The 22,423-nt window shown below is 56.2% G+C and overlaps 1 protein-coding gene across 1 annotated transcript in view; it reads left to right on the top strand.

The window, feature by feature from the left end:
* The first annotated feature begins 2,870 nt into the window (after nucleotides 1-2,870).
* Nucleotides 2,871-22,423, top strand: part of EPHA10 (EPH receptor A10) — a 41,139-nt gene continuing 21,586 nt past the window's right edge. Inside the window, exons 1-5 of the mRNA XM_074894274.1 lie at nucleotides 2,871-3,007; nucleotides 3,861-3,925; nucleotides 5,089-5,758; nucleotides 20,257-20,412; nucleotides 21,090-21,431. Of these exons, the coding sequence (XP_074750375.1) occupies nucleotides 2,896-3,007; nucleotides 3,861-3,925; nucleotides 5,089-5,758; nucleotides 20,257-20,412; nucleotides 21,090-21,431 (1,345 nt within the window). The 5' untranslated portion in view covers nucleotides 2,871-2,895. The remainder of the gene's footprint in view (nucleotides 3,008-3,860; nucleotides 3,926-5,088; nucleotides 5,759-20,256; nucleotides 20,413-21,089; nucleotides 21,432-22,423) is intronic.

Raw genomic sequence — 22,423 nt, 5'->3', positions numbered from 1 at the left:
CGTACACCCCCCGTGGGTCTCGGAGGTGAATGGAGCCATCCCAGGGGTCTGCGTCGATTTGCTTCGTGACATTAATACCTTCCAACGTACCAGCAGCAAGATCCTGCACATGAATACTAAACGGGAGCCTGTTGTGCCCCAGAGGCTGGCGAGCGAGATCCCATATATTACACCATGTGAGTTGTGTGTCATATTAGAGCAATCTAGTTTTAAAGGGCATCTTTCAAGCACAAACTAGCTTTTTCCCACACTTGACTGATCACACAAATAACTGTGATTAAAGGTCAAGTGCCTGGGTTTTTCTATTTTACTCCTTAAAAATTTATATGCGAAAGAAAACCCAGAAGTTAACATAGCATGAAATTGTTATGCAGTTATGGGCCTTTAACAACAACTAAAGATCACTTTTCTTCCTGGGTGGCTTGAAAAATCTCCGGTAATAATGGGTCACTTCTCCTGGTTTCCACTTGAGGAAGATTATAAATAAACCCTGTCTTTTGCTTCCCTGCCCTGTAATGTGATGGAGGGAGAGTTTTAATCGTACGAACTTGTGACCCCAGTCCCCAGGGCTGTACCCCGGGCTCCCCCGGAGCCGCGGCCGGGCTCAAGGCACCGGGGCGCTGCGGCAGCACCGCAGCAAAGCACCGGCCCCGGCTGAGCCCTCCCGGCCGGAAAGAGCCTCGATAAATGGACGGGGATTTCTCACTGGCCAAGTGAACACAGAGAAAAGGTAGCGGCCATGTTTCCAGAGGGGCTGAGAAATGGAGGGAGAGCTGGAAACACCCTCCGGCTTCGAGTGCCCGGCGGGGCCATCTGCGTCCTGCCACGGGTCCCTCCCCTGGGCTCCGGCTGACGCGGCAGCTAAGGAGCAGTTTTTGGGGCTGAGCTGGAACACGGGGGGCCGGTGCTTTGGGGTGGGCGGGGAACGCTGGAAGACATGGAGAGCAAGTAGAAATATTAGAGGTAGATATTGCCACATCCAATTGTGCTTGAAAAACGTTCCCTCCATTTCTGCGGAACAGCCGCAGCAGCGGCGTCTTCCTCTGAGCTGGCCAAGAGCCCCAGTTTTCCAACAGATTTATACTCAGGCAATGCCGCCCAAACCTCTCGAAAGCAAACATGCCTTAGGTGTTAAAAAAAAGCTCGGAAAGGCGAGATGCCTGTGGAGCAGGTTAAAGAAACATTGCGCCTGGGGTTTTGAGCTGGTACCTGCTCAGGATTCCTGATCCCGCGGGGACTTTCAGGTGCACGGGCGGGCTCACTGCCTTCAGGAGGAGGGTGCTTAGAAACCGGGGCGCGAGGCAAACGAACCGCAATCACCATGTCTAATTAATCTTATTATGCAACGTGCAAATCTGAGGCTGAGTGGCAGCAGGCTTCGGTGGGACACCCGCTCCAGTAACCTGCGGCGTGTGTCAGGCCCCGCAGGCCAGGCTTTGGGGTCTGACTTGCAGGTGTTTAAGCTCAGCGTGTTTGGGCAGACACTGCTCCTCCCCGCCGCGCCGTGCCCCCCGCCAGCTCCACAGGGGCACGTTTACAGGGGCATGCTCACCGCACCCCTCCCTTCATGCCTGGGTTTTGGTTTAGCCGGGCAAGTCCTGCTGCCAGCACGGCTCAGCCCTCGGCTCTCCGTGCCCGGGCAGGGCTCTGGGTGCTGCTCCCACCCTGCCCTCCCCAGGGGGGGCCCAGCAGCGACGGCGAGGGCTGGGGGGGCCCCTCTGCGGGCAGGGGGTGTGCGCAGGACTCAGCCTGTGGTCTGAGCACCCACCGCCGCGCACGGGGGCTGTGCATGGGGTGCCACAGCCCGGCACGGCTGTCTTAGGTGGAGACTTGGTATTTTTATTCCAGACTTGCAATGTTTTACATTTGACAGCACATAATCACACCGAGGGGAACATCCCACAGGAACAAGTGTTGCTACATAAGCAGGCTTTGGCGTCACGGTATCAGCCATCAGGTGGGAAACTGATGGGCGTTCAGCCTGACTAAATTTTGCAGGGACCTGCAACACCTACAATTAGCAATAATCAAACCTTGCCGAGTTCCTCCCCCGGTGCAGGAGGCTGTGGGCCTGGCAGCACACACCTCGCCTGCAGCCAGCCTGGAATTGCCTCCCCCAGCCCAGCCAGCCCCCCCGCAGCCTCCCTGCCCTATGCTCGCTGCCGCAGCGCTGCCCTTCGCGCTGGCCTGGCGGGACCCCCCTGCCCACGGCTGCCTGCTCCTGGGGTTTCTTTCCATTACGGCGGCCACTGGGCTTGAAGGACCTTGAGACGATGCTGGGAATCAAATTTAAGCCAGAAAGGCAGAAGAGAGGGCTGGACACAAAGCTGGCGTTCCTGGGCATCACTTGTGGGCGAGGGCAGTAGAGACCCGCCCCACGCTCCCCTGGGCCCAGTGGTGCGGAAATAAGGGTCTGACTCGTCACTGCCTGCCTGTTAACAGCAGCAGGGAGCAAATGTCACCTGGTGGGGGGCCCCACAGCACTCTTAATTACAGCTGCCACCACAAGGCTGCAGCGGCTCAGCATCAGCGGGGGCTGCCGGTGCCCCAGCAGCGCTTCGGCTTCCACGGGGCAGGCGGTCCCTGCCCCCGGCAGCGGCACCGAGCAGCCTAAATCTCAGCCCCGCTGCACTCAGCCCGTTCCGGTGGGAGCCAGCCCCACGGATCGCACAATGAGTCGCCGGTGGTGGTGGGGATTGGACTGCAGCTGCCGTCAGTAGGCTTCAGAGTGAACGGCGCCCCGTGCCCGCCCTCGCCCCGCCCCTTCCCGCCGATTGGCCGTGCCGTGCCGCGGCCACGCCCCACCGGCGGCGGTTGGCGGCGCGGGGCAGCGGGCGGGGCGTGGCGGCCGGAGCGCGGCGGCGGCGGCGCGGGGCGCGCGGAGTCGGCGGCGTCATGGCGACGGCGCGCGGCGGCGGCAGCGGCTTTCCCCGGGCGCTGCCGGTGCTGCTGCTGCTGCTGCTGCTGCCGCTGCTGCCGGGGCTGCCCCGCGCCGCCGCTGAGCAGGGTGAGCCGGGGCGGGGCCGGGCGGGGCGGCGGTGCCCGGTGCCGGGTCGGGTCCGGGCGCGCTTCCCCGTCCTCCCCCGGTGTCGCGGCGGTGGGTCCGTGGGGCGGATGCGCCGCCGCTGTCGGGGGAGCGGGACGGGGCGGGGGGTGGGGTCCCGGGGCGAGGGGACTCGCCCGTCCCGGTGCCCGCGGTCGCCAGAGGCGCTGGGAGGGACGAGCTCCGGCGGCGCACCGCTGCCGGTACCGGGCCGGGCTGCCCGTCCTGGCCTGGCCCGGCCCGGCGGGTCCGGGGCGGGGCAGCGCCGACCCCCGCCCTGGCTGCGCCCCGCACCGGGGCCCCGGCGTGAGGGGACGGAGCGAGCCCCGCGTCTGTGCGGTGCCGCGGCCGGACCCCCGTCGCCGCACCCCCCGCCCCTCGCCACCGGGACGCGCGTCCGGGAGCGGCCGCTCGTGCCGTGACCGGTCCCGGCGGCGAGACACGGCGGGGGGGTCCGGGAGCCCCTCTGGCCGCGAGGGTCGTGAGACCGGGACTGGGGAAACACCGCTCTGGGTGAGAGAACCGGCTGCTGTGTCGCCTGCCGAGGAAATCCCCGTTCCTGGGCCGCCGCCGGGACCTGCCGGTTCGGGTCCGTGGGGGGGGGCACGGCCCAGCGGCAGAGGGTGCCGGTGCCCCAGGGACCATCGGCAGAGTCCCTCGGGCAGGGCCGCGGCCTTCCTCGGGGCGTCATCCTCGCCGGGCCGGGGGCTGCCCGCCGGGGGCTGCGGCCTGGAGCGGGTCCCCGGGCACGGACCCTGCTCGGGGGGGCGCGGGGAGGGGGCGCGGGGGCCACTCGCTGACCGTTGTCTCCCTGCAGTTGTGCTGCTGGACTCGAAGGAATCGCAGGCGGAGCTGGGCTGGACCTCGCACCCATCCAATGGGGTGAGTGTGGGGGTGGCTGCGGGGGGCAGCCCCTGGGGGGTGCCAGTGCTCACAGGCCGCGCGTGTTGCCCCCGGGAGCGGTGCGCAGGGGAGCGCGGGCACGGCCGGCGCGGGGCAGCGGCTCAAAGCGGATTTTACGCCTGCGAGGAGCCAACAACCACCCACCCGTCGAGGCCTCGTGCCAGGGTTTGCGCCCAGCGCCGGGTGCTGGGGCGGGGGCAGCTCCGGGAGGAGCCGGGGCCGGGCAGGGGCTCAGGAGCGCTGCGGCGCGGAGGGTCGGGCTGCTCGGGTCCGTGGCCACTGCCAGGGTCGGTGTGTAGCTGCGCGCGGGAGGGCGGGTCAGGAAACTCAACGTTTCTTGCTGCTTTGGGTTCGTTTTCCAGATGGAAACAAAGCGTTCGGAGGGAATAGCGATAGATCCTGGAGTCATCTGCGTTGCCCAGCTGTTAGTCTGCAGAAGAAACTCTGTTTTGGGTATATTTGGCAATCTTGCATAAATTTACCCACAGAAAGAATTGCTTTGGGAAGTTGCCAGGTCATCCTTGAGGCTGCGAGGGTTGAATCATCGTTTCAGTAATCAGAATCTCTGCTGGTAACTTTGGGGAAATACTGTTTCCCTTGTAGTCAGAGGATTTGTCCCATTCCAGCTCAACTTCTGCTCACAGAGAAGCTGCGGTTCATGAAGACGTTTGTCCTGGTGTGATGCTGTGACTGGTGTCACACCTCCTGGGCCACCTTTGGCCGCTGTGGGTAGCCCAGCCCTGTCTGGTGTTACGCGGTGCGGTAACGCTGTGCGGACGCGCCTTCCCAGGGACGGAAAATCCACGGCACACGTGGGAGAGGAAGGCTCTGGCTTCTCAGGAGATGGCGTGTCCAGTTTCATACCAGACTTTTGCTTTAGGAGGGCTGGTGCCAGCGCCCCCTCTCTGGTTGTGTCCCCGTGTTTGCACCTCAGGTGCGAGGTGGTCGGGCAGCGCCGCCATGTTGCTGCAGCTCGTGGTTTTGGTGGGCTAAGGACTTGGAATGCTGATGATATAATGGCCTGTAGGTGGAGAGGCTTGTGCTGGTGATATTTATACCCATCGGTGTGTTTCTGCCGGGGCGGCTGGTTCTTGCTCACGGCAGCTCCCGAGCTGTTACAGCCCGTTGTGTTCTTTCCCCAGTGGGAAGAAATCAGCGGTGTGGATGAGAATTACAAGCCGATACGCACGTACCAGGTCTGCAACGTCATGGAGCCAAACCAGAACAACTGGCTGCAGACGGGTTGGATCGCCCGGCGCGACGGCCAGAGGATCTTCATCGAGCTGAAGTTCACCCTGCGGGACTGCAACAGCATCCCTGGCGTGACGGGCACCTGCAAGGAGACCTTCAATCTGTACTATGTCGAGTCTGACGCTGACCTGGGGCGCAGCGTCCGTGAGAGCAAGCACACCAAGATCGACACCATTGCTGCCGACGAGAGCTTCACGCAGGGCGACCTGGGGGAGCGCAAGATGAAGCTGAACACTGAGCTGAGGGAAATTGGGCACCTGAGCAAGAGAGGCTTCCACCTGGGCTTCCAGGACGTGGGTGCCTGCGTGGCGCTGGTCTCCGTGCGGGTCTATTACAAGAAGTGCCTCGCCACCATGCAGAACCTGGCCGTCTTTCCGGACACGGTGGCAGAGACGGCCTTCGCGACTTTGGTGGAGGTTAAGGGCACTTGTGTCGCTCACGCCGAAGTGGACGTGGATAATCCGCCCAGGATGCACTGCAGCGCAGAGGGCGAGTGGCTGGTCCCCATAGGGAAGTGCACCTGCGGTCCCGGCTTTGAGGAGAAGGACGGGGGATGCAGAGGTAAAAGTGGCCGCCGTGTCCTCTAGCAGGTTTTGTCGGTGTCGCTGCTAGGCTGCTCCAGTCTGCCTGGTGCCTGAGCACAGCTCAGACAAGTGGAACGGCCTTTTCTCAGCAATACGATTCCGTATCCAGCTAACAGCTGGATAACATCTCCCCAGCTAACAGCCAGGCCTTGACCTGAGGGGTGGCCGTCGGGGCAGTGGGCGCATTGCTGGTAGCTGCTCTGCAGCACGGCCTTGGCTGGGCGGAAGTGCCCAAGCTGTGAATACCGTCAGGCATTTCCCACAGCTTTATCTGTAACTATAAAATTACTCCAGAACGTTAATATCCCCATTGCCATGCTTTAGACACAACTTAGTAATTTGGTGACTTTACAGCTCGCAAGGTTACGTTTAATGACAGCTGTAAAAATGGCTGTAAGCTCTACCTGAACGGGTACCCTGCTCATGAGCCTGGTGCTGTGACCACTTCGATCTCGCTGTCAAGGCAGGCGAGCGCCAGGCACGGGACCAGCCCTGAGCGTGGGACACCGGCTGCCGCGCTCCCCTCTCGGAGCTGAGCAGAGAGGGGAGAGGTGCCAGGCTGATGCCTCCCCCGAGCACCTTCCCACGTTGGGCCATGGCCAGGCCCTAGTCCCAGCTCAGCGTGGGCTCAGCGGCCTCTGGGCCCGCACGAGCCGGCAGCGGTCCCGGGCGAGCGGAGGCCGCTCTGTGTGCGGCAGCAGGCGTGCGTCTGTCGCCCCAGGAGCGGCTCTGCCTCTGGCCGCCAGCACCAGGGGCTTTTCTTCCCTGGAAGGTGTAATTAGCTGTCGGTTATTAACTGGCAGCGTGTGCCGCTGCCCTGCGCGCAGAGCTGCTCTGGGGCAGAGGAGAAGTCAGGCCACCAGCTGGGACTGCGAGAGGAGATGTTCTAAGATGTGCCTCCCTAAGATGTGCCTGAAAAGACCCTTTGCTGCCCGTGCCTGGTGTCCAGGTGATACCTTGGACCTCTGTCTTTTCACCTGGTAAAAAAGAGGAAAATAGATAAACAAGTGCCAAACAGGTACAGCTCCTCCGTGTTGGAGGCGTGTGGTACGGTAGGAGAGGGAGCTCTTCCTGAGGAATCCGCTCTGCCCTTCAGGAGCCGCTGGGGGCTTTTCAGATGTAAGTTGGATCAACGGTGCCGCCTCCCTCCCGGAGGTGGGGAGCCTTCCTGGCGCTCCGTAGTGGCTATTCGCTTGGTGCTCTCCTTAAGAAGACCTTATTAAAGCTATCGAATTGAAATCTCACCGCTGTTCATTGCTTCAGTGCCTGCGTGGCAGCTTGCCATGCTCTCCCCATCTGTTTGGAGTGGGAATTTACATAGCGAGTCCCAGAAGGCTTTTGCTAATGTTTCAGATTTCTCTGTGTTGAGTTTAAATAATTCATATTCTCTAAGGAAAAATATTTGAAGTAATTTAATGGACATAATTAAGTTTTTCCCCCCTCTCATAGAAAGCAGGTCATTAGTCACTCTCTGTGGAGCAACGTCTGATGTCTGGTCAAATATCAGAAAATAGTTTTTAAGGGTTGAGTTTTTGGTTTGTTTTAGAGCCCTGCATTAGCATAGTGCTAAGTGAATAACTTTAAAAGATTTCTGATGAAAGCATCGAGGGCTGCGGAAATTCTTCAACAAGGACAGAAGCCCTTGAGCTGGAGGCAGGTAAATATGGTGGGAGTTTGGGGATGTCGGAGCAGCCAGGTGATGGCACAGCAAACCTGGCTCCACCGTCCCGTGGCGGTGGCTTTGGAGGGCTCAGCGGGTGTGAGTCTGCTGGATCCTCCTTGCCAGTGAAACTTCTTGGCCGCAGCCTCTTGCAGCGCGTGGGGCCATGAGAGGTTGGACCCTGCATTTGTTCCAGATCTGGCTGCGTTGGGGAGCAGGGGCAGCCTGGGGGCTGGCCCCCGTCCTCGTGCCAGGGGTGACTGGTGGCTTTCCAGGCTGTCTCAGGTGCAGCTTCGCAGCTCCTGGTCCTCTCCCTTATCCTTCCATCTTCTCCGAGGATTTTCTGGCTGTGCCTGCAGCGTGGGGCGTGCTGGCGTCTGCAGTCGCTCGCCCTTTGGGGTGACCCCGTGTCGGTGACCCCGCAGGGCTTGGCTGGATCCGGGGTGGATCTAGGGTGATGCTTAGGGCCAAGTGCATGGGGCAGCTTCTTGGGTCTAAAGCAAAAGGAAATGGGACGGCAGAAGCAAAGGAGAAGCGTCCCCAGGCCACCTCACGGCTGGGCACTGCCCTCCGTCCTTGTGCCGGGGCACACTGGGGTGTCCTGCGGGGACTGGCTGGTGCCCTGGGGCCGTTTGAGGCCCTTGGCCGGTCTGACCCCGGCCTGACTGGCCGTGGCGGGGGGGTCTCGGTGCTGCTGGAGCCCTCGGCGTGGTGCCGGGGGCCGCGGGCAGGGCTGTGCCTGGTCGGGGTGTGGGGGGTGTGGGCTCCACTGCGGGAGGTACGAGCTGTATCTCCCGCTGAACTGGGGAAGCTGTTTGAACTAAATCACAAAGCCAGTGTCCCTGTAACCGTGATTTAAGTGCCGAAATCATCCTGCCACTGAGAGAACATTTGTATCCTCACACTGAAATTAGGAAAGATGAAAAAAGACTAACAGGATTTATGGCACTGCTAATTAATGCTGCAGAAAGCCGAGCCTTTTTACTGTCCATCTCCCTGTATCGCACCGCTCCCCTGAAGCAGCCCCAGTGTGCCCGACTGCCTTCCGTGGGTGTGCACGTTTCTGATGAATCATTTTGGTGATCGTTGAAACGCAGCCATCTCTAGGGTGGAACCGAGCAGCTTTAGCATCTGTTTAACATCTACTCTCAAATAAGAGGAGAGGTTCTGTCACTGTAAATACGTTTAGACTGCTTTTCTTGTCTAATATGTATCTATAGCCAGATGCTGGTCTGTGCTTACTCTGATCTTAAAACCTATTTCCAGCAGATGCACGGCAGGCAAGTGAGAAGTCCTGTTGCACCGTGGGTGATCACCTGTCCATCCCTATTTTGTTTTCAGTAGGCTTCTCAGCACTGATGTCTTTTTACCCTTAATTTTACCAGGCATGAACTGTGGCCCCTTCATGCCATTTACTTTGTGGTGCATTGCAAGAGCTTTTGTGTAAATGAAACTGTGATGCAGAGGATCTGCCTGACATTTGCTGTAAAGTTGTCTCTTTCTGCTTCATCTTTTCCATCCAATCCCTTGTAATATCTGCAAGGAGAATTTCAACAAAGCCCAAGGTCAATATTTACCAGCCAGATTTGCTGCAAATGAGACAACTTCAACCAGACGTTGAATTAATATGATGGAGACCAGTTTCCAAAAATAGCTGTCAGCCACTCTTCTTTGACAGAAACGTAAATTTGTGCTGTAGCTAAGTTTCCTTCTCAATTTATTTCCCTCTGCTTCTGACAGCAGTGTCAGAGCCGGCTCTGCGCTGCCACTGTGCTGGGGAGATGCCCCGTGCTCTGCCCCCCCGGCCGGCATCGCCTGCACAGGGCAGCCGGGCACCGCGCTCGTCCCGGCGTGATGGTTATTTAGCGGCTGTATCCCTTGCCTACACAGGGATGACACTACTGAAACCAGTTTTAGGAAGGAAATAGTGTCTAGTGCTTTGTCAGTATTTTTAAACGATGTTTTAAGGTGAATTTGGTGTGGGTGGCCAGGCCAGGTTTGGCCTCTCCGGTGCTCTTGGCCGCAGGGGCCGGCTGGTGAGGGAAGGCCTGGCCCAGGCGGGTCTCTGGCCTGTGCTGCTTCTGTTTCATGGTCCAGCTGGACACGTGAGGTATTTTTAGTTCCCTTGTAATAAGCAGCAAGTGTTGCTGCTTTTCAGGGAAGGAAAACTTCACACAAGATCAGTGACTTGCTGTTTGTGGCAGCCCGTGGGCATGAGGAGCAGCCAGTGGCTGTTTGAAAAGAGGAATAAAAGAAATTCCCCCCTTCCCTGCATTCCTGAATGGATTTTGAACAGCATGACGGATTCAACATGCCATGGACAGGACACAAGGAAGATTTACCGTTTCTCACTTAAGGAGAAAGCTGGAGAAAATAATATCCCTTAGCCTCATTCTTTTGCACCTTTGCTTTTAAAGCATGTTGGTCTTCTGGGCTCTCCTGAAACAAAACTTGAAGGGTAGGGAGGGGAAAGGTGTTATGCTGTGGGATTTTTCCTTTTCCCACCCCGTTCCTGTACGTTTGTGATAAACCAGCACAAGTTGCCAGGCTGGGCTGGGCAGATTTCCACGTTTTGTCCCACTGTGCTGGGTATTCCTGGATGTTTTTTGCACAGATAACCTGCCAGCGGCTCTGCCCATTTGCTCATATGGCCTTGGAGGGCTGGAGGCGACTCTGCCCCTGGGGCCTTTCCCGGGAGGGCACGGGCACGCTCTGGGGAGGCTCCAGCACGTGGGGCCGTTGGCGCAAACCTGCGCGGCTGCCTCTGGGGTGTTTTTCTGTGGCTGAAGCGGATCGTCGTCTGTCTGTACTGGGTCATCCCCAGCAATGTCTGTGTGAAGGACTTTGGGGGCTTTGCAAGGCGAGCTGGCACGGCTGCCGGTCTCCAAACGTAGGGGTAAGATGAAAGGCACGAGTCAACGCTAATTAGGAGAAAGCTTTGCTAATGGTAACTGCTAGTGATACAAAATGTAACGCACGCCCGACACTGTGCAGTAAGCAAGAAATGGCTCCTCTGATCTACTGTGGCAGTCGCCAGTGGTCTGCTGAAAAATGAAGGACACCGAACTGCAAGTCTGCTCTGCTCATCAGGCTGGGGTGCGTTATTAATGGCTGTAATTGCCTGATGAATCTAACATTGTGTGTAGTATAATTATACTTTATGGCAGCTTATGATTGTTGCTGTTAATGAGGAGACAAGATTTGTGACAGCACAGCCTGGATTCTGATGTGGCCCTTTGCTGTTGCTGCTTTCCTACCCCATTTTCAGCCCCCCCAGTAATTCCTTACGGAACTGCCCGGCAGAGGCGGCCGGCTGGGCTGCTCCCTCCTCCCCGCCCTGGCTGGGGCTCTCGGGCACTCCAGGTCCCCCCGGGATCGGCTCTGGTGGGTGTTTATCCCCCTCTCGGAGCCCTCCGGCGATGCCTTTGTGCCTGCCCAGGCAGTCTGTCCCAGCACCTCGCTCTCCTCATGTCTAATGCAAATTGCCCTTGCAGTCACTTCAGCTTATAACTTCTTGTCCTGGTGCCAGCCAGCAGTGAGAACGCTTCCCTCGCAGCACATTGTGCCTTGCTACAGATACCTCAGCAAAGTCGGTATCTTTCCTGTGCTTGGCTTCTTGAATAGTAGGGGAACAACGGATAAGCAAAGCCTTTGAGAAGATCACCCTGCCTGTTGTGAGTAGTAGGTGTGTGGACAAAAACACAGCTGTAAATACTGTGAAATGGAGCAGTTTCCTCATTGCTGCCAGCCCTTACTCGGACATAAAATTGGTCAGTGTTTTGAGCAAATTTAAAAGGAAGGTTTTCTGTAAAAAAGAGGTTTTGGGTAAACTCCTTGATTTTTATTTTCCAAAAGGAAGTGCTATGATAGAAAAAGTGCTTGCTTTTTAAGAAAAAAGTCTTCCAGTTTGTGCCCTGTTGCACCTCCCCTTTCAGTGCTTGCCTTTTTGCTGCTGAGCACCACAAGTGGAATGTGGGGAGAGAGGTTGCTCTGGTGTCGGACCCGTTTGTGGCAGCTCCTGAGGGCAGCAGCAGGGCATGGCAGCACCCTCCTGCCTGCACCGCGCTGCCAGCCGGGGCTGCTGCCTCCTGGAGGGGACGGTGCCTTTTCTTCTGCCAGTGAATTGCAGACATCGACTTTAAAAAAAGAAAAAAATGTGCCAAAGCAGTGGCTTGGCCCTGAGAGCTCCTGACACCATCTTTCTCTTAATGACAGCAGGCTGGGAGCGAGGCTCGTGTCCTTGCAGTCCCTGCGCATGGGCAGCTCTCGGCTGGGCGGGGCTGGCGGGCAGCGATGCTCTGCCTGCGGCGGGCGGCTCTGGGTGCAGGCAGGGCCGTGCTCCTGTGGCGGGGGAGCCTCTGGGGTGGAAGTGAGAGGCCTGACACCAGCCCGCGTCCCTCCTGTTGCTCTGGGAATCGGCTGCTTCATCTGCCTGGTAGCAGAGGCGGAGGAAGGAAAGCACCTGAAGGCTCTATGAGCTGGAGACTTCCTGTGCAGGCTGTCTCCTTCGGGGGGATGTTGCTGGAAATTGAGTGTGCGTGTGCTCTGCGTGGCCAGGGCTTGCTCTTGCTGAGCAAAAGTTTGGGGCAGGACTGGGAAGTGGTATTGGTAAGACGCTTGTCCTGTGCGTTGTGTGTGTCCCACCAAGGCATCACGTCACTACAGTGTCCTTTGATGGAAAATAAATAGTTCAATTCAAAGTTAGAGAAATTTAGAGTAATAAATTACAGTACTTTGTCATTTAGTGTAAAGATACCTTCTGAAGCCTAGGGTCTGCTTTTGCGTTTAAATACAAAAAAAGATGGATCCAGATGTACAGGGCTTGGGGCTTTTGATTTGTTTCATCTTTTATACATTAGCTTGCAAACCTGTGTGTGCTTCTGGAGTTTACTTTATCTTCTGACTGATGCTTGAGTATTATGCATAATAAGTGTATTTTTTCTCCTGGGATTCTGTAAGTTGCACAAAGCACCAGGTTTTACTTTCATCGCTGATGCAGCCGCCAGCATCCCGCAGACAGCCGCTGCGCTGGCGGGGCCGGTGCTGACGCGCAGGTTTAGCAGCACTTGTCAGGGCTGAAGCCAGGCACACCACGGCCGTGCTGGGCTGTAGCGGGGTGGGGAACGGGGCTACACACCGAGCGGGGGCTGTGGGAGTAACTCTGGGCCTGTTGCTGAAGGAGCAATCACCGAGGAAATTTATACTTCAGTTTCCTTTCTGAATGATGGCTTGGCTTTCTCCTCTTGGGTGTGTGTTCTAGCAGAATGTGGCGGGAGCACCTCTGTGACCTGGGCAAAGCGACGGTGTGAAGGTGTGGGGAGCTTTGGACTACGTGAATTTGGAGTGCCCACCTCCATCCGCCCGTTAGCCTCCGTGGTCGCCATAAACGCCTTATGGTAGATGCTACTTCCCATCAGGCATGCACATGGAACACCACGTAAAATGTGCTTTCTCTTCAGTCTCTTTTTGGAGCAATGATCAGGCTTGGAGATATTTATTATTTGGGATTGGATATTATATTGCTGGTTTACAGTGTGTCTGAAATAATTATGGCTATGGAAATTGTGGCAGAGCCAGACACAAATTACTCTATGACACTTAATTTTAGAGCAAACTACTCAGAAAATTACAAGCGTCACAGTTCGGTTGCAGAATTCTTGTCAGGCTTAAGGTTACAGATACCTGGCTGCTAGGTGGACATGCTGGTTATGCTGTTGAAATCCCGGGGGAAGCGTATCTTGCCCGCGGCGCAGGGAGCCGGGGCGGGGCGGTTGGCAGGAGCGGGCGCGTTGGAGGCGCGGGGCAGTCAGTCCTTGCAGGGAATCGGTTGGTGGATGCATCAGGGAACTGAAAGAGACAACAGTAAATTGCGGTTGGCTCAGTGGATGCGCTGCTGTAGCGTGTCCTTGAGGAGCATTCCTGCATAAATAGCGATGAGGTTCTGTTCACTTCTGCCCTAGCACTGAATTCAAGCAAATGCATTCTTTTAGATGTTCCAGGACTGTCTTACTAAATATTCTTGGGTGTTTAATTTTCTTCTGGACCAAATCACTGAATTTAATTTCAGCTATTAAGAGCTCATTGTTGGGGATGCACAAAGATCTAACCTCTGGACATAGGTTTTCATCTCGGTGCTCTTCAAATTATTTAACAAGGGCAAAAATTATAAAGTAGCGTTGTCCTGAAGGTTTCAGAGCTGCTGGGAACGTGTTGGACTGTAGGCTGCTGAAAAGTATTATTGAAAACCAGTTATTAAAAAAGAAAAAAAAAGTTTGCGGAAGACAAGCTGCTTTTGAATTCTTTTGAGTGGCGCAGCCTGAAATACCCGTCCTGGCAGGCAAGGTGCCGAGGTAAGAGGGGCTGGAGACCCGATGCAGTGCTGGTGTTGATCGCACCCTCGCGCTGACTCTGTCCCCCTTGCACAGGTGAGGAGATTGGACACAATTTCTTTCCCTTCCTCACCGTGGGGCTCTGTAACGGCATTGCGCTCTGCCTGCAAGCTATTGATTACAGTTTTTGCACTAAGACAAGGCAAGATTGCAAACCCAGCGTGTAAGGGGAGGACAGGAGCCTCTCTGTTACCCGGGGACATTTGTTGACAAGGCTCTTTCACCAGCTCAGTACACCACTGAAACTTTATTCCATCGCTGTGTTTAGCACAAGGTGCCCTGTTTGGTTTTGGGCAGCTTGTCCCTGTCTTGGGCGCTGGCTGACACCCATCCTTCCAGGGTGCCCGCTCCGGTGACGACATTTCTGTTCCTCCTTGGGGCCCGCTGCCCCGTCCCTCCCGCTGTGCTGGCACGGGGGTGTCCAGCTCTGCATCCTGCCTGGCCGGGCAGCGGGACGGGGCAGACCCGCCTGCGCTTTGGGCACCAACGCAACTAAGACACTAATAAGTATGGTGTAGAGCTTTGCCATGTATTTTTTCCCCCCATCCTGTTTTGGTGGTTGTGGTTGCAGGTTTGACCATTGCTGGGTGAGGGTTGGATGCAGGTCTGAGAGCTCAGGGGCGCGGTGCTCCGCGTCTGCCCCTCACCGGAGGGACTGTTGGTCTGCTGGGGCGCCTTGGCCCCTCGGGGCTGTCGTGGTTCTCGCTGCGGAACCCCTCGGCACCAGCTGCTTGTTTCTCCAAGCTGCTGTCTTTCGTAAACAGCATTTTTATGAATGCCTACTTCAGCAGAGAAAATTAACACATGTTAAAAGCAGATGAACTTTGTCAAATACAATTTCATGACAAAAAATGGAAAGGAATTGATTTTGGAAGACAACCGAGTTGTAGTGTTAATTATAAATGACTGTATAGGCGTTTTGAGTGAAACTGCAGGCGTTATTGATTCATGCTGGCACGCACGCGGCTCTTCCGCTATCTGCAGGAGTTCAGCAACATGAAGAAGTTCAATAGTGCTAACGCAGGCAGTGTCCTTCGTGGTTTTTTGCTTTCTTCGAAGATATTTGCAAGGTTTGTGGGTCAACAAGCTGACCTGAGACAGTTTGGGGAGAAAAAAGAGGCGGAACCCATCAAAAGCGTTAAGATTAAATGCTGAGGAGGGTGTAAACAAACCAACAAAATCTGATATGTTGGGGGGATATCGTATCCCCTCCGTGGGGAGGGGGGTTGCTCCGCGGACAGTATCTTAGCACCGAGCGTCACCGCTCCGTGGGAGGACGCCAGCAGGAGAGCGCCCGTCCAAGAAGCTGCTGGAATAGGGTTCAGTCTTTGCTCTCATTTGCTTAAAAGCCAATTTTCTTTGTGTGTGTGTAAACCAACATGCAGAGCGTTTGCAGAGGAAAGCTGTGAACCCTTAAGGGTCAACTTCTGTCTCTGGCTGTCATCTGTGAGCAGGCTGGACCTCCGGAGACCTGAGTCCTGTTCTTGGTCCTGTTTGTCTTGTACGACTTCGTGCAAACCATGCGGTTGTTCTGTCCCAGTTTCCTGCTTGTCGGTGTGGTCGATGTTTCTGTACTTCAAAAAGAAAACAAAGGTTAACTTAATTGTTCGAGATACCCATCACTGCAACAGCTGACTATCGTAAGTGCACAACATAAAAGGCTGCTGACCAGCTGGTAAATACTGCCAGGGTGATTAATAACTTCATTTTACTGCTGCATGTAAAATCTTGGCCATGCTTGACTTGAACAATGACTGCGATCAACCCTGGAGCTTACACAGCCCGTGTCCTGCAGTCAGGTTATCCTACTTGATGCACTTAGTGAGTCACTTCTAATCACTGTTCATCGATTAATGAGATAAAGCTGCTCAAACTCTGATGCCCTCTTGCCAATTAATCAGGATCTCTTCCACCATTTTTTAAGCCAAAACTTGAACACACAGCTAACTGTGGCTTAGAAAATGTTGAGATCCTTGCTGGTGAAGGAAAAGCTTCATCATCCTTGGAGCTGGGCCTCCGAGTCCCTGGCTGGAGGGGAAGGTTATGCCTAGGAGCCGCTGGTGGGAAAATCTGGTTGTCAGGCATCATGGTGCTGTGAGATGGAGGTGTCTGAGCTGCTGGGGAGGGACAATTGAGGTGGTCCTGTGCCAGTTGGGTAGCAAACCATGCATTTTTCAACTCTGCATCCTCAGTTGCCCCTGCTGTCCCTGTGGCACAGGCGGGGTGTCAGAGAGGACGTCGCCTGCTCCTCTCGATAGAGCCATCCGCTCTTGTCCGAGGAGCTGCGGCAGACGAGTCAGTGAGAGAAACGCTTCCCGTGGGTGCATCATGCTGGGTAATCTGCCAAGCTGCAGTGCAAATCAATGTTGCTTGTTCTGCTACTAGTTTGATCGTGTGTGCATACAGTGTTACATCAAGGAGGGAACATGTACTCTCTCTGTCAGTGAAATGAATAAGGCACGCCTGGTGAACAGGGAGTAGCTTGTGTGGGCAGCGATGATGGAGCTGGAGAGAGGTGATTAATCTGTCTGACCCGTCCAGCTGCTTGTCTTTGGCTCTAGGAGAATATATTATTGAATTTTATTATTTAATAATTAAGTTGAGATAGTACCAGAGGACAAGGAATAGGATAGAAAATAGTGTACAAAACAGAGGATTTCGTTCTGTAAATTGATGGCTGGATCTCTTGAAAGCTGTCACATGCCCACTGCAAAAACGAGCACTGTGAAATAACAGGGACACCTAAACCAGCTGGGGACCAAGAAAAACACTTGTAGGATGAGGTGGAAGAGGGTGGGAGTTTATCTGAGAAAAGAAATGGAGATGCACACATGATGCATCACATGTGCTGGGCGCTTTTGTTCTTCTCAAGTGTAAGATTCAACCAAGGAACAACATTAACAAGTGCGTGCCCCGGCTGAGCTGCGCCGAGGCTCCTCGTGGGACGTGCTCACGCTGGACCCGGGTGCCTGTGTTTCTGGGAAATGCAAACTGAGGTGTTTCATCCAGTTATTACGGACCTACCTTCTGACAGGCACTTCTGTAAACTTACTTCCAGCTATTAGAAAACAGAGAGAACGGCCTGAGAGATGCTTCTAATTGAAAACGTTCAGTGTCTTACGATGGGACGTCAAATTTACGTGACTGTCAGGCTCACCTTTAAATCTGAGGAACGGCGGGTGGATGCTCTGTGTTTAGTGCTCAGGTCCCATCAAGTTTGTAAACAAGATTGATTTTTCTGTTCTGCCTGACAGAGGGTGTGAGCAGGAATCTCACACCAGCATTCGGGCTTTGTCGGCGTAACGAGATGGGCTTCTCCCCGCGGGAGGGATGAGCTTCAGCCGGCGCCGCAGCGGACAGAGGCTGCAGTGCTGTGCAGCGCCGAAGCCCGCGAGCCCCTGCCCCGTCCCGGCTCTGCTCTCGGGGCGTGCGTCCCCCCGTGTCCCCCAGCCCCTGGGAGAAGGGCCGGTTCTGAGGCTCCGGCCCTGTGCTCGGGTCACCGCTCTGCAGAGCCGCGAGGAAACGCTCAGGTGTTCGGGGAAGGTCAAACCTTGTCCTTGGCGTGTGGGACTGCGGGATCCAGGGCTCTGCTGTGTCTCTGCCTCTTTGGGCTGGGCGCAGCACACGTTCGGCTGGCTGTTGGGGGCTTTTACCCCCAGGTGCTCGGTGCTGGAGTCTGGCTGCCCCCTCCACTGGGGGAGGATGTGCTCTCCGCCTTCTGCTCTCTGACCGTGGCTTCACGCTGTGCCTGCGCGGCGTCGGGACCTTTAGTGGGCCGCTGCTGATACTCCTGCCCTGAGCTGTGGTCGGTGCTGCCTGACTAAAGGAGAAAGCAAACCGTGCCTCCATTATGTGAACGTAACATTAGTTTTGGTTTGGTTTCTCAAATATGAAGAGGAAGCTGGAAGTTTTGGAAGTAATTTAAACATTTGCTAGTTTTTCCTGTTTTATCTAGCACCCTAGGTAGGGAATGACATTTACTGTGAATTGTGGCTCGCTGTCGTAGCCGTACTCCTCTGTCGTGTTTGTCCAGCCCGTGCTTGTAAAGGTTGGCTTTATCTGGTATTGAGGCGTGCAAACTGTGAGACAGGAGAGGTGAGCACAGAACTGCAGGCTCTCCAGTCCCATACTGGCAGCAGCTGTTGCTGAGAGTTTGCAAAATCAAGGAGCAAATGTTGATTCTTCCTCCTAGAAACACGTATTTGCCTAGAAGCGCCTCCTCCAGCACCTCTCAGGAGAGGGTCCCAGCTGCCTGGTGGCACTGGCAGCCGGTGAAGGTCTCTGGGCTCCCCTTGCAGCCAGGAGAGCGATGAGGGTTCCCGGCGCGGGGATCGCCTCAGCCCCCCGCAGCATCGCGGGCAGCTCAGGCAGACGAGAAGCGCCTGCGCGTCTCCGGTGTCAGTGGCGGGGTCCTGATGTCCAGCTCGGTCACCAGAGCCCGCTGATGAGGCTGCCTTTCGTGTCTGGGCAGCGCTGGAATGCTTTGTCTTGTCAGGTTCAGTTAGGAACCGCAGCCAGGAGGAGCCCAGGAATAATCCGCTAATTTTGGTTCCCTCATTTTTTAAGTTTTGGGCTTTTTGATTCTCCGTTTTAACAATTTAACTCTTCAGTTTTGCTATAGAGATGTGGTGTTGAGTCCACACCAGTTGGAAAGTTGCAGTTGCCATTGCAGACACAAGGCAGCCTCTCTTCAGTGCTCGGGCCTGACTGCAATGGGCTTGAGGAGGCCAGATGCGTTGCTTTCTGCAGGCTTTGCTTGTGTTGGGTGACACGACAGCACAAGATCTTGTCTGGCAAGGAGCAAGGCTTTTAGGCAGCTCTTGAAAGGCTGTATCTGTTATGTAAGAAAAGCGAAAATATCTGATGTGTGTTGCTGCTCTCAGCTCTGCCGTCTGTCGTGTGCCGGTGGCCGGGATGAAGGGACTGTTGGGAGTACAAAGCTCAGCCGCGGTGCTGCGCTCCCTCCCGTGTGTGACTGCAGGGCACCAGATTTCTAAAGGCCTTGGTAGGTGAAATAACCTCCCTTAAATGTTCACCCATTCTCAGCATCCCAGGCAAGGATCCTCTCCGCCCCGTGCTATGTCTAGTGCTTTGTCCTCAGATCACAGCTGGAGCTGCCAGTTTTATGTCATGCTAAAAATTAATGAACCAGAGTGCGCTGGAATAATCTGCTTTAAAAGGAGCAGTCTCAGCAGCCAACTCCTTAAAAATGATAAGAGAGGGGACTGCGCTAGTGGAGCTGTTCATCTAGGAACTTTACAAGTGATTAAGTTTAAATATTCAGGGAGCTGATGAAGGGATAGCAGACAGCAGCAGCGCATTAAGAAGATGAAGAAGCCAAGCAAAACAGGAGTGCTTCTGTTTGGCTGGGAATCCAGCTGAGACAGACTCCTGCCCCTCGGCTGGCCCTGGCGGGGGTCACCCCTCGGCGCGGAGCGGCTGCCGGCCGCGGGGACCCTGAGCTGGCAGGCAGGAGCTGTGCACGGGGCACGCCTGCCCCATCCCTCAGGGCTGGGACACCCAGCAGCGACAGGCACGCACCGCTGTGCAGGCTGCTTCCTTTTCAGATACTTCAGGGTCAAACTGAAGCTGTTGCAAGCTGCTTTATGGAGTTTTGCAGCCCTTTTTGCTGTTTTTGTAAAGTGATAAGTCTTCCATGCAAAACTAGCTTCTGGGTGTCCTGCCAGGAGTATTGTTTGTAGGCTGCCTGCTGCTCGTAGTAAAGGTCAAGCAAATCCTTGACCGGTCTGAGAATTACTTATTTGTTTGTGTATCAAAGGTACTTTTCAAAGGATAAGGGAAGCCTTTGCGTGACCTATAAAAGCAAATTTATACCAGTGTTGTTTAACTTGAGTACATACCTCACTGCCCACAGTGGTAAAGCTGTAGCTGCCAGTGACATGGCCTTGACTTGGGTTTGTGTATGAAGCTCTGGTGACTGATGAGGCCTCCCAGTTCTCCATTTTCAATATTCTTCTCCTTTTGCAGTTGTTGCTGAGTCCTGCTGTGGCTCCCATGTCGTTTCTGCTCTGCTCACCTGACTCTAACCCCTAAGCCACGTGTTTTCCATATCCTGCACCTTTCTGCAGCCACCTCGTCCCCCAGGTCCCTCCAGAACCTCCAGCTCCCTTCACGGGTTGCCCCAGCTGATGTCTGACCACTTCTCCAGTCCCTTGAAAGAGTCCCCCAGCCTGGAAGTCAGTGCAGAGCTACAGCATCCAAATGTCCCTTCTGGGTCCAACCAACGGCACATCTCTCTTGGTGCCAGGATCATGCAGGTGCTCAGGGAAAGTAGCTGGAGGGTGATGTCTGCTGGCCAGCGGCAGGCAAAGGATAGCCCCGGAGATGGGGAAATGCAGTCATCAAACGTGTCTCCCATTCACCTCGTGGTGTTCTTCCCGTAACTCCCCCTCTCTGTCTTTTCAGCTTGCCTTCCTGGATTTTACAAGCTCTCCCTCCGTCTCCCTCTCTGCTCTCCTTGCCCTGAGCACAGCTTCACGCATGAGGAAGCCTCCACGTTCTGCTCGTGCCAGAAGAACTACTCCAGGTCTCCGTCAGACCCGCCATCTGCCTCCTGCACACGTACGTCCCGCTGAAACGGCAGCTCTTCGTGAAGCGAGGAAAGGGGGGTGCAGACGCCGTGTCTGCGCTGCAGCGCGGAGCCAGGCGGGTGCCCGGGAGGCTCCGACACACGCTGGGGCTCACGTGTCCCTGGGAGGCCCTGCCTGCGCCGGTGCTGCCTGGGCAGGGGATGGAGGAGCTGCGCCCACGCCGCGGAGCTCGCAGGCTGAGGCTGCAAGCTGATGAGGCAGACGTGCAGCCGGGCTCACAGACTCCCTGGTAAAACTAGGGCGCAGTCACTTAGTCAATATAGTTCACAGATTTTAATTAAATGGCCTCTAGTTAATTGGATTGGACCTTAGCTCCTCCAGTGACGGATGCCGTACAGCTGCCGGCACAGCGGGGAGAAATCCTCCCGCTTTGCCCGAGCGCGCTGGCAGGGTCCGGCCGGCGGTGTGGGGTGCCTGGGCCCCTCGCACCCAAACCCCGGGGAGGTGCCAGGTCCAGGCGGGTGTTTGTCACCTGCTGGCCCCGCTGCGCTGCTTGCGTGGGTGCCCCCGTGTCCCCTGGTGCTGCCACGTGCTGCAGCTGCCCGGCACTGCGCGCTCTCGCTGCGCCGCCGCCGCTGCTGCTCCCGGGGTCCCGCAGGTTTGCCCGGCCGTCCCGGTGCCTGCGCACGGACGCTATTCTGCTTCCAGGTCCGCCCTCCGCCCCAAGGAACCTGGTCTACAGCCTGCGGCAGTCGTCGCTGGTCCTGGAGTGGAGTGCCCCCGCCGACGCGGGTGGCCGGAGCGACCTGACCTACAGCCTGTGGTGCGGCCGGTGCCCGGCGGCGCTGCGGGGCCGCTGCGAGCAGTGCGGCAGCGGCGTGGGCTTCGTGCCGCAGCAGACAGGGCTGGTGGACCGGACCGTCACCCTGGTGAACCTGCTGCCTCACGTCAACTACACCATCCGCGTGGCAGCTGTCAACGGCGTCTCGGGCCTCAGCCCGCTGTCGGGGCAGCAGTACGCCGAGGTGAACGTCTCCACCGGCCTCGCAGGTACGGCCGCGGCGCTGCGCGCGGAGTGGTGCCTTTGCACCAGGGAAAGGGCCGCCCGTGCTGCTCTTCGCCCCGGGGGGTTCGGGTCTGCTCAGCGGCCTGTTCTGCGGCTTCATTGCCGGGAGGACGCGGGGGCTGGAGGTGGCGTGGGCAACGTCCTCGGACTCTGCCCGCCCCACGCCGTGGCAGTGCCCCGACTCCTCCTGGCTTGCTCCTGTGGCACAGGCGTGGTGCTCGGCGGCGGCGGGCTGGAGGGGGAGATGGAGACCGACCTGCCACTCTCCCAGGGGGGTTTCAGCCGGTGCTGTGGGCAGGCGAGGAACTGGCTGTACTGGAGGAGCTGGTGGCCCCGTTGTCTCCCTGCGCTGGCTCACAGCCCGGTGACAGCCTGGGCTCCTCCAAAGGGACGAGCCTGCTCTGTCATCCAGCCGCAGTTTGAATTTATGAATTACAAAAAAGCAACGTTTTCAGCCCATTCACAAAAAACCCTCCTTAAAATAGGTAATTCAAATATTGGCTGTTCTTTGGAAACAAAGAAAATGATTCAATCTCTCTCTCTGTGCTGGTCTGTGGCACAATTTCTTACTGTAAGCGTCCCCTTCAGTTTACGTTTCGCCCTTCTGTTCCCCGATGTGAGGGGAAGCGAGCAGCCAGCCTGCCTGCACGGACGGGGCCCCTGGCCGGCCGGGTTTGATCCCTCCTCAGTTGTTGGCTGTGCCGAAGGAAATCAGCTCTGGCTTGTTGTGTCCTTGTCCTCTGTGGTTACATTATTAATTTGCATGAAAACCCTTTGCCAAGCCACAGTTAATAGAGACAGATGATCCTCAGATACCTCTTGGCAGGAATTGGCCAACAATTTCATCTGAAGAGATTAAACTTTGATCTCGTTATAAATAATTTTCCCACCACTTGATCAAATGTTTTTGCGTGTGTTGTTGTTTTCTCTTCCCTCATATAATAACTCTGTGATTCCGTTGGGTGGATGCTGTGCC

The sequence above is a fragment of the Strix uralensis genome, chromosome 25 (assembly GCF_047716275.1).
Source record: "Strix uralensis isolate ZFMK-TIS-50842 chromosome 25, bStrUra1, whole genome shotgun sequence".
In the NCBI taxonomy this organism is placed as follows: Eukaryota; Metazoa; Chordata; class Aves; order Strigiformes; family Strigidae; genus Strix; species Strix uralensis.
The sequence above is the reverse complement of the archived record's forward strand: the minus strand, read 5'-3'. Positions and strand labels throughout refer to the sequence as shown.